At 38.5% G+C, this 16,540-nt stretch overlaps 1 protein-coding gene across 1 annotated transcript; it reads right to left on the minus strand.

Annotated features, from left to right (window-relative positions):
• Positions 1–11,597: 11,597 nt before the first annotated feature.
• On the minus strand, positions 11,598–16,042 carry LOC143686341 (fatty acid-binding protein, adipocyte). Its single transcript, XM_077163220.1, has 4 exons — positions 15,873–16,042; positions 13,132–13,304; positions 12,372–12,473; positions 11,598–11,888 (listed from the first exon to the last, which is right to left on the minus strand). The coding sequence occupies exons 1-4, from the start codon at positions 15,943–15,945 to the stop codon at positions 11,838–11,840; spliced, it is 399 nt and encodes a 132-aa protein (XP_077019335.1). The 5' UTR covers positions 15,946–16,042; the 3' UTR covers positions 11,598–11,837.
• Between the last annotated feature and the right edge of the window lie 498 nt (positions 16,043–16,540).

The following is a 16,540-nucleotide window of genomic DNA, read 5'->3' on the forward strand; positions in this document are numbered from 1 at the left end:
CCCACACCGCATGCACCTCAAACCACCCCCTCATCCATCCCTCCACTGCGTATCCTAGCCCCGCATCCCAGCTCCACAGCCCTGCCCCACTCAGGCACACATGCCTGCCCCAACCCTACCCACCTCTCCCATGCAAACACACAGTCTAGCCCCACCCTCCCTGAGACCCAGTTACTCACCCCCAATCCCTCAACCCTCTCCCCCTCTCTGCCTCCAACAGGCACTCACGTACATATCTGGGCTGCAGGCGTTCACCTTCATACCCAGGCCACCCTTGCCCCCAGCCCATATAGTTGCATAGCCCTGCCCCACCCGCCCCAGTACCCATGCACCTGTGTCTCTAGCCCTGCACTCTCTCCCTGCCACCCCCACATCCACCCCCTACCCACATGTAGCCCATCCCACCCACCTGCGGGGAAGCTCTGGCCTGCATATCAGGCCCATCAACACCCGACTCTGACCCACATCCGGTGACCTCACAGCCTGTGCCCTGCCCTGCACACTCATACATCCATATCCTGACCCTCCTGGACCCCTCTGTTTGCACAAGGGCACACCCATGCCCTTCCCTCCCTATGCCCCAACCTCTGTGTCCTGTATCCCACACCCTGATACCCATTACTCCCACTGTATTAGCTTGGGTTCTCTAGAGAAACAGAATCAACAGGAAATATCCATAGATATAAATTTATAAAAGTGTCTCACGTAACTGTGGGACCATAGAGTTCAAAATCCATAGGGCAGACTGTGAAGCTGATGACTCCGATGAAAAGCCTGGACGAACTGCACAGGAGGGGCTTGCTGACTGAAGCAGGAAAAGAGCTTGTCTCTTATGAATCTTCCTTGAAAGGCTTCCAGTGATTAGATTAAGCATCACTCATTGCAGAAGATACTCCCCTTGGTTGATTAAAAATGGAATAAACTGTGGATGCAGCCAACGTGATCATGATTTAATTCTATGAAATGTCCTCATAGCAACAGACAGGCCAGCACCTGCCCAACCAAACAAACAGGGACCACCACCTGGCTAAGTTGACATATGAACCTGACCACAACACACACACTCCTTGAGCCCACCCATATCCTGCCTGCATGCCTGCTCCCATAAATCTGGACAGTCTCCCCCATCTGCCTCCCACTGCATCCTACCTCATGTCCTCCATGCTGCACCCTGCTCCTGTACTTCAAGGCCTGTGTGAGCTGCACACAGCCCTCACACCGCACCTCCACAGCCCTATGCCCACACCCCACACTCACAGGTACCAGCATAGCCATCCCCGAACTGTGCCTATACCTGCACCACAATGCATGTCCACCCAACGCATCACTCCCCATGCTTACATCCTGCTCCACACCCATCCTGCAAACACAAAGCTTTGGATAACTAAAAGAAATCAATGTCCAAAGTAACCCTATTAAGACATGTATAGGCCTCAAAGAAAACAGAAGATCACAAAGCATATGAAGATGCAGATAGATATAACCCAAGTTAATGACCAAATTAAAACACTGGAGGAGACACAGACTTTGAAACAACTAATCAAAGATGTTCATATAATGCTACTAAATGAAATCAATGGGATGACTAATGACAAAGGAGTTAAGGAAGACACTAGAAAAGCATAGAGAGGAATTTGAAAGAATAAATAGAGAAATAGCAGATATAACAGAGATGAAAGATACTCTGGTCTAAATAAAAAATATACTAGAGACACACAACAGCAGATCTGAAGAGGCAGAAGAAAGAATAAGTGAACTAGAGGACAAGACAACTGATTTCAAACACACAAAAGAACAAAGGACAAAAATGATGGAAAAATTTGTATTGAATCTCAGGGAAATTATAGACAAACAAAAAAAAGCGAGCACAAATATAAGAATCACCAGTATCCCAGAAGGAGAAGAGAAGAGTAAAGGACTAGGAAGGTTAGTTGAGGATATAATGGAGGAAAACTTCCTAACCATTACAAAATGTATAAATATGCAAATCAAAGAAGCTCAACGAACTCCAAATGGAAAAAATCCAAATAGGCCTACTCTAAGACACATACTATCAATCAGTCAAGTGCTGAAGAGAAGCAGAAAATCCTAAAAGTGGCAAGAAAAAAGCAATTTACTACATACAAGAGAAACCATGTAAGATAGTTCAGACTCCTCAACTGGTACTATGGAGTTGAGAAGGCAGTGACATGATATATTTAAGATCCTGAAAGAGAAAGACTTCCAGCCAAGAATTCTGTACCTAGCCATATTGTCCCTTAAAAGTGAGGGAGAAATTAAAATTTTCACAGACAAACAAACACTGAGAGAACTTGTCAACAAGAGACTACCCCTATAAGAAATACTAAAAGGATTTTCTGCCAGCTAAAAAAAGATACAGAAGAGGATGGTCTGGAAAAGGGCATAGAATTGAAGAGTACCACTAAGGGCAATTTAAAGGATAAAAAGAGAAAGAGGGGAAAGAAGATCTGACAAGTAAAATCCAAAGATAAGATGGTGGATGCAAGAAATGCCTTTACGGTTGTAACTTTGAACATTAACAGACTAAACTTACCAACTACATGATGGATTGGCAGAATGGATTAAGAAATATAATCTAGTTATATGTATCCTATGTTAGACACAAGGATACAAATAGATTGAAAGTTACAGGATGGAAAAGATATTCCACACAAACTGTAATCAAAAGAAAACAGGAGGAGCTATACTAATATCAGATGAAACAGACTTTAAATGTAAGGATATCATAAGAGACAAAGAAAGGACACTATATATTAATATATATTAATAAAAGGGACAGTTTACCAAGAAGAAATAACAATCATAAATCTTTATGCACCCAATCAAGGAGTTCCAAAGTACCTGAGAAAGACACTGGAAAATTGAAGAGAGTGATAAGCATTTCAACAATAATAGTAGGAGGCTTTGATACACCAGTCTTCTCTGTAGATAGAACAACCAGACAGAGGATCAACAAGGAAATAGAGAACTTAAACAATTTGATAAATGAATTAGACCTAATGGACATATATAGGTCATTGCATCCCAAAGCACAAGGATATACATTCTTTTCTTCTTTAGTGTTCCTGGAACAATCTACAGGATGGACTATATGCTAGGACAGAAAACAGATCTTTATAAATTTAAAAACATTGAAATTATTCAAAGCACTTTCTCTGATCACCATGGAATGAAGCTGGAAATCAATAACCACCAAAGAACAAGAATTTTCAGAAATATATGGAGATTAAATAACACACTCTTAAACAAGCAGTGGGTCAAAGAAGAAATTGCTAGAGAACTCAGTAGCTATCTGGAGACTAATGAAAATGAGAATATAACATATAAAAACTTATTGGATGTGGAAAGGCTGTACTGAGAGGGAAATTTATTGCCCTAAATGCCTATATTAAAAAAGAAGAAAGAGCAAAAATTGAGGACTTAACTACTCACCTGTAAGAATTAGAGATAGAACAGAATATTAACCCCAAGGCAAATAGAAGAAGAGAAATAAGAAAGATTAAAGCAGAGCTAAATGAACAAAAGAACCACCTTACACCCACAAGAATGGCTGCTATTAAACAAACAGGAAACTACAAACGTTGGAGAGGATGTGGAAAAATTGGAACACTTATGTACTGCTGGTGAAATGTATAAAAAAAAAAACACTTTTTAAAATTTTTTTATGGAAGCTGTACCTTCCATAGTAGGTACAGCTACTATGGAAGACAGTTTGGTAGTTCCTCAAGAAACTAAATATTGAGATACTCTATGACCTGGCAATAACACTACTCAGTATGTACCCAGAAGAGCTAAAAGCAGTGACACAAACAGACATTTTCACATTGATGTTCATAGCAACATTATTCACAATTGCCAAAAGATTGAAACAATCCAAATGCCCATCAACAGACGAGTGGATAAATAAAATGTGGCATATGCATTTGATGGAATATTATGTAGTTGTAAAACTAAATGACGTCCTGAAGCACATGAGAAGATGGATGAGTCTTGAGGACATAATGGTGAGTGAAATAAAGCAAATATAGAAGGGTAGATTCTATTTAATTCCACTTTTATGACCATGGTAAAGGTAAGATCAGGGGCTTATAATACCAAATATAGGGGACCTAGAGATGTATGGAAGCTAGAAATGGGCGAATGGTTACTAATGAGGTTGAATTTAAATGTAAGGGAACAGATAGATGTGAAGGCAGTTCACTATGTGTCTATAAGTGATATTACCATATTGAAGGTGGATATGACTGAAAGGGGTTGCATAAACCCATGTGTCCCATGGATTGGGTCTAAGATGTGTTTCCTGTAGACAGCATATAGAAGGATCCTGTTTTTTAATCCATTCTGCCAGTCTATGTCTTTTGATTGGGGAGTTCAATCCATTAACATTTAGTGTTATTACTGTTTGGGTAGTACTTTCCTCTACCATTTTGCCTTTTGTATTTTATATGTCATATCTAATTTTCCTTCTTTCTACACTCTTCTCCACACCTCTCTCTTCTGTTTTTTCATATCTGTCTCTAGTGCTCCCTTTAGTATTTCTTGCAGAGCTGGTCTCTTGGTCACAAATTCTCTCAGTGACTTTTTGTCTGAAAATGTTTTAATTTCTCCCTCATTTTTGAAGGACAATTTTGCTGGATATAGAAGTCTTGGTTGGCAGTTTTTCTCTTTTAGTAATTTAAATATATCATCCCACTGTCTTCTTGCCTCCATGGTTTCTGCTGAGAAATCTACACATAGTCTTATTGGGTTTCCCTTGTATGTGATGGATTGTTTTTCTCTTGCTGCTTTCAAATCCTCTCTTTCTCTTTGACCTCTGGCATTCTAACTAGTAAGTGTCTTGGAGAACGTCTATTTGGATCTATTCTCTTTGGGGTGCATTGCACTTCTTGGATCTGTAATTTTAGGTCTTTCATAAGAGTTGGGAAATTTTCAGTGATAATTTCTTCCATTAGTTTTTCTCCTCCTTTTCCCTTCTCTTCTCCTTCCAGGACACGTATATTTGTGCGCTTCATATTATCATTCAATTCCCTGAGTCCCTGCTCATATTTTTCCATTCTTTTCCCTATAGTTTCTGTTTCTTTTTGGATTTCAGATGTTCCATCCTCCAGTTCACTAATCCTAACCTCCATCTCTTGAAATCTACCATTGTAGGTGTCCATTGTTTTTTTCATCTCTTCTACTGTATCTTTCATTCCCATAAGTTCTGTGATTTGTTTTTTCAGACTTTCCATTTCTTCTTTTTGTTCATTCCTTGCCTTCTTCATGTCCTCCCTCAATTCATTGATTTGGTTTTTGATGAGGTTTTCCATTTCTGTTCATATATTCTGAATTAGTTGTTTCAGCTCCTGTATTGGTTTGTTCCTTTGATTGGGCCATATCTTCAATTTTCCTGGTGTGATTTGTTATTTTTTGCTGGCATCTAGACATTTAATTACCTTAATTAGTTTATTCTGGAGATTGCTTTCACTTATCTTACCTAGGGTTTTCTTGCTAGATGAGTTTGTTGTCTATCTGTTCTTTGACCTTCAGTTCAGCTTTTTCTGGGCCTCTAGCTTAAGTTTTGTTTAACAGAGGGTAATTTTTCAGTTCTTGTTTTCTTGTTTCTTGTCCTGCTTATAAGGTGCCTTTTCCCTCCCCACCCTTAGGAGGGTATACATAGGTATTACAGACACCAACCGGGTTTTTCCGGACTAAACTGGCCTCCTATCAGGGGGAAGGAGTCACCTGCATCAGTTTTCCCTGAGGATGAGACCCAGCAGGTTGAAAGACTTTCCTGTGAAGTCTCTGGGCTCTGTTTTTCTTATCCTGCCCAGTATGTGGCGCTTGTCTGTCTGCGGGTCCCACCAGCCAAAGATGTTGTGGCTCCTTTAACTTTGGAAGGCCCTACCTGCTGGGGATGTGGTGGAGACAGAGGAGAGGTTGTAGGCTGGTTTTAATGGCTTCAAATAGTGAAGCCCTGGGGTCTGAATTCCTTGAGAGAGGGATTCCACCTAAGTTGGGCTTCACCCCTGGGGAAGGCACAGGCAGGAGATAGCCCTGAAAGCAGTCTGTTTCTGCCTATGCCTGGGGCAGTTGCAGCCCGAGTATTCCCACCGCTGAATCCAGAGGCAGCCAAGCCTCCATAGAAACAGCCACCAAAACCTCTGTTTCGTCCTCTTTCCTCTTTTTCGGTTAGTACAATAAGCGACCTCCGCCTTGACCAGTTTCACCTGAGCTGGGGGCCTATTTTTAGTAGTCAGAATTTGTTTCTTAATGCCACAATTGGTGTTTGGTTGGACTCAGTCCCTGCTACTGTTAGAGTCTCTTCCTTTTCCGTCCGGGAAGCTGCCTGTGGGGGAGGCACACCGGGTGCCGCATCTTGGGGAACTCACGGTTCTGGAGACTCGCAGCTGATCCAGCTGGTCCAGACTGGGGTATGCTGTGTGTTTGGTCACTATCGTGGCTCCGGGAGCTGTTCTGTATTGTTTCTGGTTATTTAGTAGTTGTTCTGGAGGATGAACTAAAACGCGCACATTGCTAAGCCGCCATCTTGGCTCCTCCTCCTGTCCCATGGATTAACATTACTGTGTTACTTAGATTCAGTTGTCAACTTGGCCAGGTGAGCATACCTAGTCTTGTTGCTGTGGACATAAGCCAATGGTATGTGAACCTCATCTGCTGCTAATTACATCTGCAGTCAGCTAGGAGTCATGTCTGCTGCAATGAGTGATATTTGACTTGATTGGCTGGTGCTTAAATGAGAGAGTGCAACGTAGCACAGCCTAGCAGCTCAGCATTCCTCATCTCAGCACTCACAGCTCAGCCCAGGCCTCTGGAGATGCAGAAAGAAGTCACCCCGGGGAAAGTTGTTGGAACCCAGGGGCCTGGAGAGAAGACCAGCAGAGACCATCCTGTGCCTTCCACGTAAGAAAGAACCTCAGTGGAAAGTTAGCTGCCTTGCCTCTGAAGAACTAACAAAATAAATCCGCTTTTATTAAAAGCCAATCCATCTCTGGTGTGTTGCATTCTGGCAGCTGACAAACTAGAACAATTACAAATGTAAATAAATTCTTGCCTGCAAAGGTATGAACCTTATACAAAGAGTGTATGATTTCAGGGTATGGGGAAAAACTGCTATTGCATGCTAATGGCTCTGTTTAACAGGAAAACATTAGCAGTACCACAGCAATACCAGGGATAAATAATTGGGGGAGGGACAAGAGTTAAGTAAGGTTTGGATTTTCCATTTAGTGAGAGTGTGTCTATTGGTTATCTTTCTCTCGGGGACAATGAAATTATGTAAAATTATGTTGACTGACTATTGACTTTGGACGTTATATATGATGCCCAATGGATGGAGGTGGCTGAAGGATGCACTGATTGAGAAGTAGATTGGTGAACGATGGTGTGTACATATGATCAATATTGTGCTGTTATAGAAAGGAATGAAGTTGTAAGGTGTGCAATGTTGTGAGTGAACCTGTGGGACATTTGGTGAAACAAAATAAACCAGAAACAAAAGGGTAAATATCATATGATCTCATTTAGAAAGTACTTATAAAATACTGGGGCCTAGACTCTAAGCTCTTATAGCAGTCACGTTTAGTCCAGAGTGATGATTGTTATTTCTGGATTTTGAGGGCTGTTTTATATATGTATAACCTGATATTTAGACAGAAGAATGAAGCTGATCAATCGGGATTAAGGTGATTCAGAATACAGGGGTTAGGAAGACTTTGTCTGTATTTTAGAACTTCACCTACTCTTTGAGACCAAAGGAAGAAAGGCTTATTTTGTCCCAAACCTAAATTTTCTGTAGCACATAATCTAACTCAACCTGACTGGATAGATCTTTAAAACAACCCAAGCACAGAGAGCCCAAAATAAGAATGAGACCTTTAATTCTGTATAGCTTAATGTAATGCCTGAATACATCCCAGAGTGTATTAAACAGATGATCAAAAAGTATTGGCAAAGTCCCTTGAGGAATGGGAGAAAAAATATGGAGCTATTAAATTTTACCATCGGGGAAACCTCTGATACTGTGTCAAACATTAAGGACACCCAAATCCATAGGCCAAGCCCTTGATCTTAAGGCTTGCTTTTGTGATGCTCATGTACGTAGCGGAGATGCTTAGCCGACCTAGAAGTATGCCTATGAGTTACTTCTGGCGAACATCTTTTGTGGCTCAGATATGGCCTCATTGCCTCTAATTCCAACTCTACAAGTGAAATTATTACCCTCCCTCCCACATGGGATGTGACATCCAGGGATGAAAGATTCCCTGGCAGCATGGAAGATGATTCTCAGGGATGAGACTGGCCCTGGCACCATGGGATCAACAATGCCATCCTGACCAAAAGGGGGAAAAGAAGTATAACAAATAAGGTATCAGTGGCTGAGAGAGTTCAAGTAGAGTCTAGAGGCTACTCTGGAGGTAAAGAAGCTTCATTAGGCATTGCTGCTTATCATAGCTTGCCAAACCCCAACCAAAACCATTCCTGCCAATCCTAAAGAACACCTAGGGCTTACATAAAATTATACAAAGTTTCCATGCACTAGGGTAACTTTCCAGAAACTACAACCTCTCAGATGGGTCCCTGGACCAGATAAGTCTGAAATCTAGAGGGACCAATCTCTCCAGAACAACTAGTTCCATCCCCCTATCCCATATTATCGACAGCCCCTTCCAACATGAAAAAATTAGAATGGGCATAGCTTAAATACCCCTAAAGAGTGGTAGAAAGATCAAAGGTGATGATGGAGTTATATATTTCTTTTAAACTCCAGTGTCATGGAATAGCTGGTAGTAAAAACCTAAAAATGTGTAATTGTAACCCATACCAAACTCTGATATCTATTCTACAACTAATTGTTGTGATGTGCTTTGAAATATTGCTTTTTTTTGTATACATGTTATTTTTCACAAAAAAGAAAAAAAGTCAATTATGATAATAACTGCACAGTTATAGGATGATACTGTGAACCATTGATCATACAGTTTGGATGATTACATGGTATGTGAATATATAATACATATCAAGAAAAATAAATAACTAAATAAACAAATAAATAAATAAATAAATGTAGTGGTATTGGCTGTTGGAATGTAGGAAAGCAAACATATTCAATAAATTTTAAGTAATAGAATCAGCATGATTTTGTAATTAAACAGGTGTTGTGGAGGGAAGGAAAAAGAGTATTCTAAGTTTCTGGAATAGGAAGTTAGATGAAACATGATAGTCACTGAGATATGGAAAATAGAATGAGGGTTAAGTTTTAGGGAGTTGAGGAAAAGTGGGGGCAGTGATGATAAATGGAAAACATGTTGGACTGACATGCCCAGGATGTTCACTTGGAAATCTTTAAATCTTTTCTTTTTTAAAAATCTTCCTCCTCTTTGGATGAGCTCATCACCATTGGTGATTCTGGTAACCACCTGGATGTCGATGGCTTCCCAATATACATTCCAGACAGGATTGTTCTTTTGAATTTCAGACTCCTATATCTGTACCCTACTTAGTTTTAGGAACTTAAACTCTGAGCCTCAGTTTCTTAATTTGCAAACAGAAAGACTAAATCTACCTTATTGGATTATTCTGATGATAAATGAGAGAAAGCATGTAAAGTACCTGGCACCATAGTAAGAATTTAATAAATGTTAATTTACTAAGAATTGTCCTTATCAACCACTACAAGTCTCTTTCCTGAGTTCTTCAGTGTTTCAGTGACTCCAAGGCAAGTCTTACTCTTGGTTTTTGTGAAGCAAGTAAATTAGGATCAGGAATCTAGTCTGCTCTTCTGGCCTCTCCATACCATAGCTTTACACAGAGAATAGTTATTCAGGAAGTGGACGTCTCTGGGTTTCTTTTTTGCCCCCACCTTTTTAAAAAGCACTTTTATTGTGATGACATATATACAACTCAAAATTTCCCTTTCTAACCACTTTCAGTACACTATTCAGCCATAATAATTACGTTTACAATATTGTGCTACCATTACCACCATCCATTACTGAAACGTTTTCATTACACCAAATAGAGACCCGGTACCCATTAAACTCTGGGTCTCTTTTTAAAGGAAGTATCACAAACAGAATTATATCAATTGCAGCACAGGCTTTGTCTTACAACAAAATGCAAGTACATAGTTTGGAAGTTTCAATCTATGTACATGGAACACAGTGATATGTAAAGGTGCTTCGTCACTTACCCAAGGGGCGGAAGAAATGTGCACATGTGTGCTTGCACATACACACACACTCATACACATACACAGACTACCTGAGAAACCCTATTATCATTTTTTCTGTGTTATCTACTGGGATTCTGTGGATGTTTATTAGAATTGAAAGTTCCAAAGCATATTGAAGATTTTATTTAAATAAATGATTCCACTGACAAGAAAAAGAAAAGTTTGAAAAACATTGCAAGAACATTTGAATCTTTTCTTATATCCAAAGCTGTCACTTTTTCCTGAATGAATATTAAGTAATAATTTGCACTGAGTTCTGGAGAGATTTCAGAGATCTCTTGGTTTACCTATTATTTTTCAGACTAAGAATAAGAGCCTAGAAAAATTTTTCTACACCATGCATTGCTAATCTACTTTATCTCTCAGTATTGTGAGACAGGGCAAGTATGAGCTGTGGGTACCTGGGCCAGCTAGCTGGAACAATCTCACTACATTTTAAACAATCTTAGGTCTCTGATAGATAGTTACTTGACTGTAGATATGCTTAAGTACTTCATAGTCAGTAATAACATATACTTAACATCTCCTACCTAGAAAAATGGCAAATTCATGAATAGCAAATTCTTATTTTGTCTTGGATTATTATGAAAGATCTTATTACTTATACCAGAAACAAAGAGCGCTGGTTTGAAAGGATGTGTGGACCCTAGAAAAGCCATGTTTAATTAAAATCCCATTTAGCGATGGCAGAATAATCCCTATTCAATATGCATGTTTGAATCTGTAATTAAATCATCTCCCTGGAGATGTATCCCAATCAAGAGTGGTTGTTAAACTGGATTAGGGGAGATTGTGTCTCCATCCTTTTGGGTGGGTCTTGATTAGTTACTGGAGTCATATAAAAGAGGAAACATTTTGGAGAATGAGAGATTCAGAGAGAGCAGAGCAGATTGACATAGCCACGAGAAGTAGAGTCCACCAGCCAGCAACCTTTGGAGATGAAGAAGGAAAAAAAAAGTCTCCTGGGGAGCTTCATGAAACAGGGAGCCAGGAGAAGAAGCTAGTAGATGATGCCGTGTTCACCATGTGCCCTTCCAGATGAGAGAGGAACCCTGACCGTGTTCTCCATGTGCCTTTCCAGATGAGAGAGAAACTCTGACTGTGTTTGCCATGTGCCTTCTCACTTGAGAGAGAAACCCTGAACTTCATCGGCCTTCTTGAACCAAGGTATCTTTCCCTGGATGCCTTTGATTGGACGTTTCTATAGACTTGTTTTAATTGGGACATTTTCTCAGCCTTAGAACTGTAAACTAGCAACTTATTAAATTCCCCTTTTGAAAAGCCACTCCGTTTCTGGTATATTGCATTCCAGCAGGTAGCAAATTAGAACACAAAGCAATAATGCAAATTGCTATTTCCTTTATTTAATTAGAAAGAAATGAACTGGCACAAAAATAAATTGTTACATCACCTTCTAAGTCTAAAAATTTTTATTTAACCAACAAAACCATATCAAATAAAATCAGTTTTGGGGGAAATTAGTTGTTTGCTAATTAGTGGAAAATACAATATCTGAATAACACATCCAATAGAATGTTGTAGAGTTTGATGCAAACATCAGTCCAAGTCAACGTCTCTTGGCTTATGCTCTCTCATAGACTCTGGTAGAAGTGATGCCTTTCATGATACATTCCTAGATTCAAAAGAAGTCCTTGGTCAAATCACTGGAACTAAACCTTGGGTTTATTTATTTGGTCTCCCTCAACGTTGGGAAGAAAACAGTATTCATTCAAAAGTCATATCATAGATAGCTGATATTGCATTAAGTTAGACAGACAGAAAAACCAAGAAAATACAAGTCTTCCCCCCCAAGAACCTTATAAACTATGCAGTAGCAAGAAACATAAGCAGAAATTAATGCAATGTGGTGGGTACAACGATGGAGATAGATTCAGAGTGCCTGAGGGGTCAGGGTTGCTTCCTTGGGGTTGGCATGCCTGGGCTGAGGCTTAAGAGCATAAGGGGCAATTGCTGGGAAGGAGCCATGATTCCAAAAGAATCACCTTTTTGTTTTACATAAGCAAGGGTGATTATCTATTTCTTTAAGTAGAATAATGATTAAGAGCTGCAGTACCTAGCAGTAGGACCTAAAATTAAGTAGCTAGAAGATACTCACTACCACCAGTTTATCATCCACTCGTTTTCTCTTTATGGTAGTTGATTTTCCATCCCACTTCTGCACCTGTACCAGGGCACCCCCATCCAAGGTTATGATGCTCTGCAGGTGTAAAGAAAAACAATTACAATTTGCCTATGGAGGTGGAAAATAGAATACAAGATGCAGTACCTTTGTTCAAAAGAATATTTGGAGATCATTAGAAATTCTAAATGATAAGAACATACTGCAAAATAAAAAAAAATGAGTGTAGAAAGCAAACAAATACATTATGACTAGACTCGTAAACAAACATGCACTTAGAAAAAAACTGATGGAATGCAGATAATTGATAGATTTATGTTGAAATAGTATTGTGGATGTTTTTCTTTCTGTTTTTTTTCCCTCCCTTCTACTTTTTTCAAACATTCTCCAATATTGTTATGTTACTTAAATTCACTTTAAATACTCTGCGTAAGGTATATAGTAATAAAATTTTTTTTTTTTTTTTTTGCATGGGCAGCACCAGGAATCGAACCTGGGTCTCCGGCAAGGCAGGCGAGAATTCTGCCACTGAGCCACTGTTATAGTGCCCGGTCATAATTTTTTAATACAAAAACTTCATAAAAAGGGGTGAAAATCACCAACTACATATCAGAGGCAACAGGGTTTAGATCTAGGACCTCAGAGATTTCTGGCCTTTAATGAAATCATTTTCTTCCTTTATTACAAAATGACTTCTTGCAGGCGGTGATCATTCAGAAACCGGGAATTTACTTACTTTGACTTTCCTGTCATCTGCAGTGACTTCATCAAATTCCTCACCCAGTTTGAAAGAAATCTCAGTATTTTTAAAGGTACTTTCTGATTTAATGGTGATCACATCCTCGTTCACGCTGATGAGCACGTTGGGTTTGGCCATTCCAGCCACTTTCCTGGTGGCAAAGCCCACCCCTACAGTTAGGACAAAAAAATATCAGTCACAGTCTCTCTCACATCTTTATCTAAGTCAGAGAGCTGTACTCTGCGTGTGTGTGTGTGTGTGTGTGTGTGTGTGTGTGTGTGTGTTTAAAGAAAGGAAAAGGTGCCAGTGCGTTTCTGGAAAGCCTTATCTGAACAGTTGCTGCAAGGTAAGTAAAAGTCAGTCAAGGTCAAGGTCAATACTTGAGTCACAATATGTGTAGGTCCATTATTTAAACTTCGCCTTTCTCTGGTTCTGGGTATAATACTTTAGGATATCTATTTTTAATTGTTAATAAGAATATGTTCAAAGGTTTAGTCTTCTGAAATTAAAAAATAAAAAAATCACAGTACCCTCAAATAACTGGCTATCTCAATCCATTAGGGAAACCTCTATAATTTTACTCAATTCATGAGATGCTTCAAATTTGTCTTCTTAGATAATGAAAATGACCAAATCCACAGTCAAAGAATTCTCAACAGAACTTTTTGGGGGTTAATAAACAGTTATTCAGTTCTCTTTTGAGTTTACAAGAATCACAATTTCATGGTATTTCCTGCCAGTCTAGTTTTTTTGCTTACTATTCCAACTACTGCTGCTATAAAATGATGGTTTTGATTAATTTCTCTGAAAAGTAAAATGTTTCCCATATTCATACCATTTTAGAATGGTGATACCATTTCCAATAAGCTATAAGAATTACTACAGAGGGATAAGCATCAATTGTAAACACTTCAAAATTTAAGAAACCACTCATTTGATAAGTTTAGAAACCAATAGTTTCATTCTCAGTCATGTAACTTGGAAACTCTTCTTTTGTTTCTTTTTTTTAAATTAAGAGAAATATACTTTTCTTGTGTTCGATATGGGTTGCAGGACTTACAACCTAAATTACAGTGGAAATTCAATATGTTATGCAGAATTCATGTCATAGGAGTGTTGAATTTTTTAACATGTTCATAATATAAGCTGCTTCTTTGACTTAAGTCTACTTAGCAGTGTCAAAGATTAAATGTGGGGATCTTGGATAGAAATAATGGGGCAAAACAAGTGATTCTGAGGCTCTGATTTAGTTCCCCATCTGAAAAGTAGCCACAGGTGGAAGAAAATAAGTTGCATCATGAGGACCTGGCTCTGTTACAAAATGTTAACATCAAATATATGGAACGAGTTAGTTCATTGAATACTGTGCTTGAAGTCTGGCAACATAGAGCATAATTCTGGGATGGTCTACTTTGGAAAAATCATATTCTCCACTTGTTTGTTTCTGTCCTTATTTGATGAAGGTAATACCTCCTGTCTACTCACTCTTAATTAGAGTAGCTTTAGGCTTACCTGTTTTCAGAAAGTATCTTATTGCATTTTGATTATTATTGGTACTTTATAATGTAGAAACGGTGTTATAGGAATTTAAATGTTAATATTAAATGTACAGAATGTTTTCAAAAGTAAATATCTAAATGTCTTCAAATCTTGACATTACCATATCGGCACATATTAGTTTATTGGGTTGAAGCTAGTTGGTAGTCTAGAAAACAGGGTTTCTCTCAAGCTGAAGTCCCTGATTTTCTCCTTGTCTATAAACAAGAAAAATAGAAATTACAGACAAGCAAGAAAACTATACTACATAAGTTAGGAGGGGGGTAATCTTTTGAGGTTTAGAGATTACGTGCTAAATGCCACTTAAAATATCGTGTGAAGACATTTCCCCACCCCCCCACCGCCCACAATTTGCTGCAACCCCAGGGTCAGACTTGATTAAGCACAGAAGTTTAGAGAGGGGAGCTTTCAAAATTGGAGCTGCCTGAGTGAGAAATCTCCTTCCTACTTGCTTGCTTTACCTCCATAATTATTTGGGGAACATTCGCACAACTCACTGGTAACATTAACAGAATCTAAAAAATTGAAAGCCTCCATTATCAAACAGGAGATATGTAACGGATATAAACATTCGCCTTTTGAATTATTTAATCGTTCTATAGCATTCCCTATAATTTCTAATCAAATAACTATTTAAGTACTTTAAAAAACAAATTCTCTGAAATTAAGATTTTGACTCCCATAATACAACCACACATTTTAATGGCTTGACAGTCAAACGACATAAACATACATCTACTTTAAAAAAAAAGCATCTTCATTAAGATGGAAAATACAGTACTTTCAGATTCAAATGGAAATTATTAAAGCTAGGAAATAAATCTGACTTTACGTCTTAGCTAATGCTAATTTCATTTGCAAGAGAAGATGAAAGAAAAACAGGCAATGAGCCAAGTAAACCAAAGACACCCAAGTTTAGCAATTAAAATAAAAGTTTGTCACTTCTGTCAGCCATAAAAATTCCATTTAGATCCTTTTGCATGTTGATTCATATTTAGGAAATATTGCTTATCCCTTTGGTCCAGATATTTCTAGAAACAAATGATTCTTACTTACTACTGAATAACCTGTATATAGGAAGTGGCATTTTCATATCTGGCCAGAATAAAAAACACAGCCATAAACCCTTTCCCTTAGAGAAAAAGTTATAAACCCAGTTATTACATAGCACATTTGCTTACCCACTTCTTTCATGTAATCATCAAAGTTTTCACTGGAGACAAGTTTCCAGGTGCCTACAAATGCATCACACATTTTGTGAGCTTTGTCTGATTATTCTTCAAGGTGAGATACAAACGGCAGCTTTTGGGAAGGTGCTATTATCCTGCTGAGTCCAGATAACTTCCTTTTAAGTGTGCCCAAAACATGTGATCTTAGGAGTGGCCAATTGGGGATGATATTAGAACATTTCCTTCATTACTAGCCTCTGCATTTTTCCCTCTGAGTCATATTTTTAATAGAAATTTTTCAACTTTGGCTCTCCCTGGCAAATGGTCATTGTACTTAGAGTTCAAATTACTTTTAAGCATGAGCAGAAGACTTTAACATTTCTGCTTTGAAAGCTCAATGATCAATGCATTAAATCTCTCCCTACTATTTTCATCCCAACTGGGGGCAGCTAATTAGCTTGGGATGAACTTTGACCCAATTTACTTGTGTTTTTATTAAAAATGCAATTATATGGTATTTCTTTGAATTGAGGAACACGAGAACAATCTTGGAGATTCCTTTTCTTTTAAATTAAAAAATATTTTTTAAACATAACAACATACAAATATGAACATTCTTACCATATAACCATTCCATTCTTGGTATACAATCAATAACTCACAATATCATCACATAGTTG

This window comes from Tamandua tetradactyla, chromosome 6, assembly GCF_023851605.1.
Source record: "Tamandua tetradactyla isolate mTamTet1 chromosome 6, mTamTet1.pri, whole genome shotgun sequence".
NCBI classification, from domain to species: Eukaryota; Metazoa; Chordata; class Mammalia; order Pilosa; family Myrmecophagidae; genus Tamandua; species Tamandua tetradactyla.